Source organism: Entelurus aequoreus, linkage group LG12 (genome assembly GCF_033978785.1).
Source record: "Entelurus aequoreus isolate RoL-2023_Sb linkage group LG12, RoL_Eaeq_v1.1, whole genome shotgun sequence".
Taxonomy (NCBI): domain Eukaryota; kingdom Metazoa; phylum Chordata; class Actinopteri; order Syngnathiformes; family Syngnathidae; genus Entelurus; species Entelurus aequoreus.
In genome coordinates this window covers 9931099-9932157 of record NC_084742.1, presented here as the reverse complement: position 1 = coordinate 9932157, position 1059 = coordinate 9931099, and the positions used below count along the sequence as shown (strand labels likewise).

Genomic DNA, 1059 nt, shown 5'->3' with positions numbered 1-1059 from the left:
CACACACACAGAAAGTGACGTAACCGGACATGACGTAGTTGCCACTCTGCTTCCGGTGTTTGGTAGCTTCTCTGCTAGCTTGCTTCTCCATCGCTTTCTTTACAATATTGTTCTGCAAGGGACTCTCCGGCGGAAACCTTCCCCGACGCGGTCGCTGGATAGACGGCAGGAAAGATGTCCACGGCCCTGGAGAGCTACATTAACCGTATCCTACTCCAGCTAACTAGCATGCTAGCTTTAACCACTGTTCCGTTTGAATGAATGTTAGCATGTAGCTCTTAGCAGCTAGCCTTGTACGGAGCTAAACTCAAACAAACCAGTGTGTATAAAACACACACATATATATATATATATATATATATATATATATATATATATATATATATATATATATATATATATATATATATATATATATATATATTTAAAAGATAAGACTATAAAAAATAAGACGACGTAGCTTCTCCGTCTTCTATATGCGTGTCACGTGACTGAAAGTTAACCGCCAGCTTTTTTTGCCTTGACCTTTGATCCCCCCAGGCACGGTGGCCATAGTGACGTCAGACGGCAGAATGATCGTGGTTAGTTCAATGTGTGTTGTTTTTTTAAAACCACAGTTTACCATGAGGAATAAACGTTGTGTGTTCCACAGGGCACGCTGAAGGGCTTCGACCAGACCATCAACTTGATCCTGGATGAGAGTCATGAACGCGTGTTCAGTTCCGGTCAGGGTGTGGAGCAGGTGGTCCTGGGACTTTACATCGTCAGGGGTGACAACGTGTGAGTGACCTTTCACCTCACTTCCTTGTGCTTTTTCACTTGTCATTTATCATGTCATCTTCGTGTGCGCGTCAGGGCTGTGATCGGCGAGATCGACGAGGAGACGGACTCCACGTTGGACTTAGGAAACATCCGAGCTGAGCCGCTAAACTCCGTCGTCCACTGACCTTTGATCTCGTATATCCTTGTATTTGTTGTTTTTTAAAAAGAATAAAAGATTATTTCTTGTTTTGTATGCTTGTATTGTTGTGATGTTTGGTAATAAATTCTTTAAACGTT

General features: G+C 42.4%; 1 protein-coding gene across 1 annotated transcript; it reads left to right on the top strand.

Moving 5' to 3' along the window:
• On the top strand, positions 1-1059 carry lsm8 (LSM8 homolog, U6 small nuclear RNA associated). Its single transcript, XM_062066770.1, has 4 exons — positions 1-205; positions 541-581; positions 653-780; positions 856-1059. The coding sequence occupies exons 1-4, from the start codon at positions 175-177 to the stop codon at positions 944-946; spliced, it is 291 nt and encodes a 96-aa protein (XP_061922754.1). The 5' UTR covers positions 1-174; the 3' UTR covers positions 947-1059.

What these genes read in the sequence shown, in the direction of transcription:
- lsm8 (XM_062066770.1), top strand. Translation starts at nt 175, where the DNA reads ATGTCCACGGCCCTGGAGAGCTACATTAACC. An exon ending in CAGACGGCAGAATGATCGTG is followed by an intron (nt 582 to 652) that starts GTTAGTTCAATG and finishes TGTGTTCCACAG; the next exon opens with GGCACGCTGAAGGGCTTCGA. An exon ending in ATCGTCAGGGGTGACAACGT is followed by an intron (nt 781 to 855) that starts GTGAGTGACCTT and finishes TGTGCGCGTCAG; the next exon opens with GGCTGTGATCGGCGAGATCG.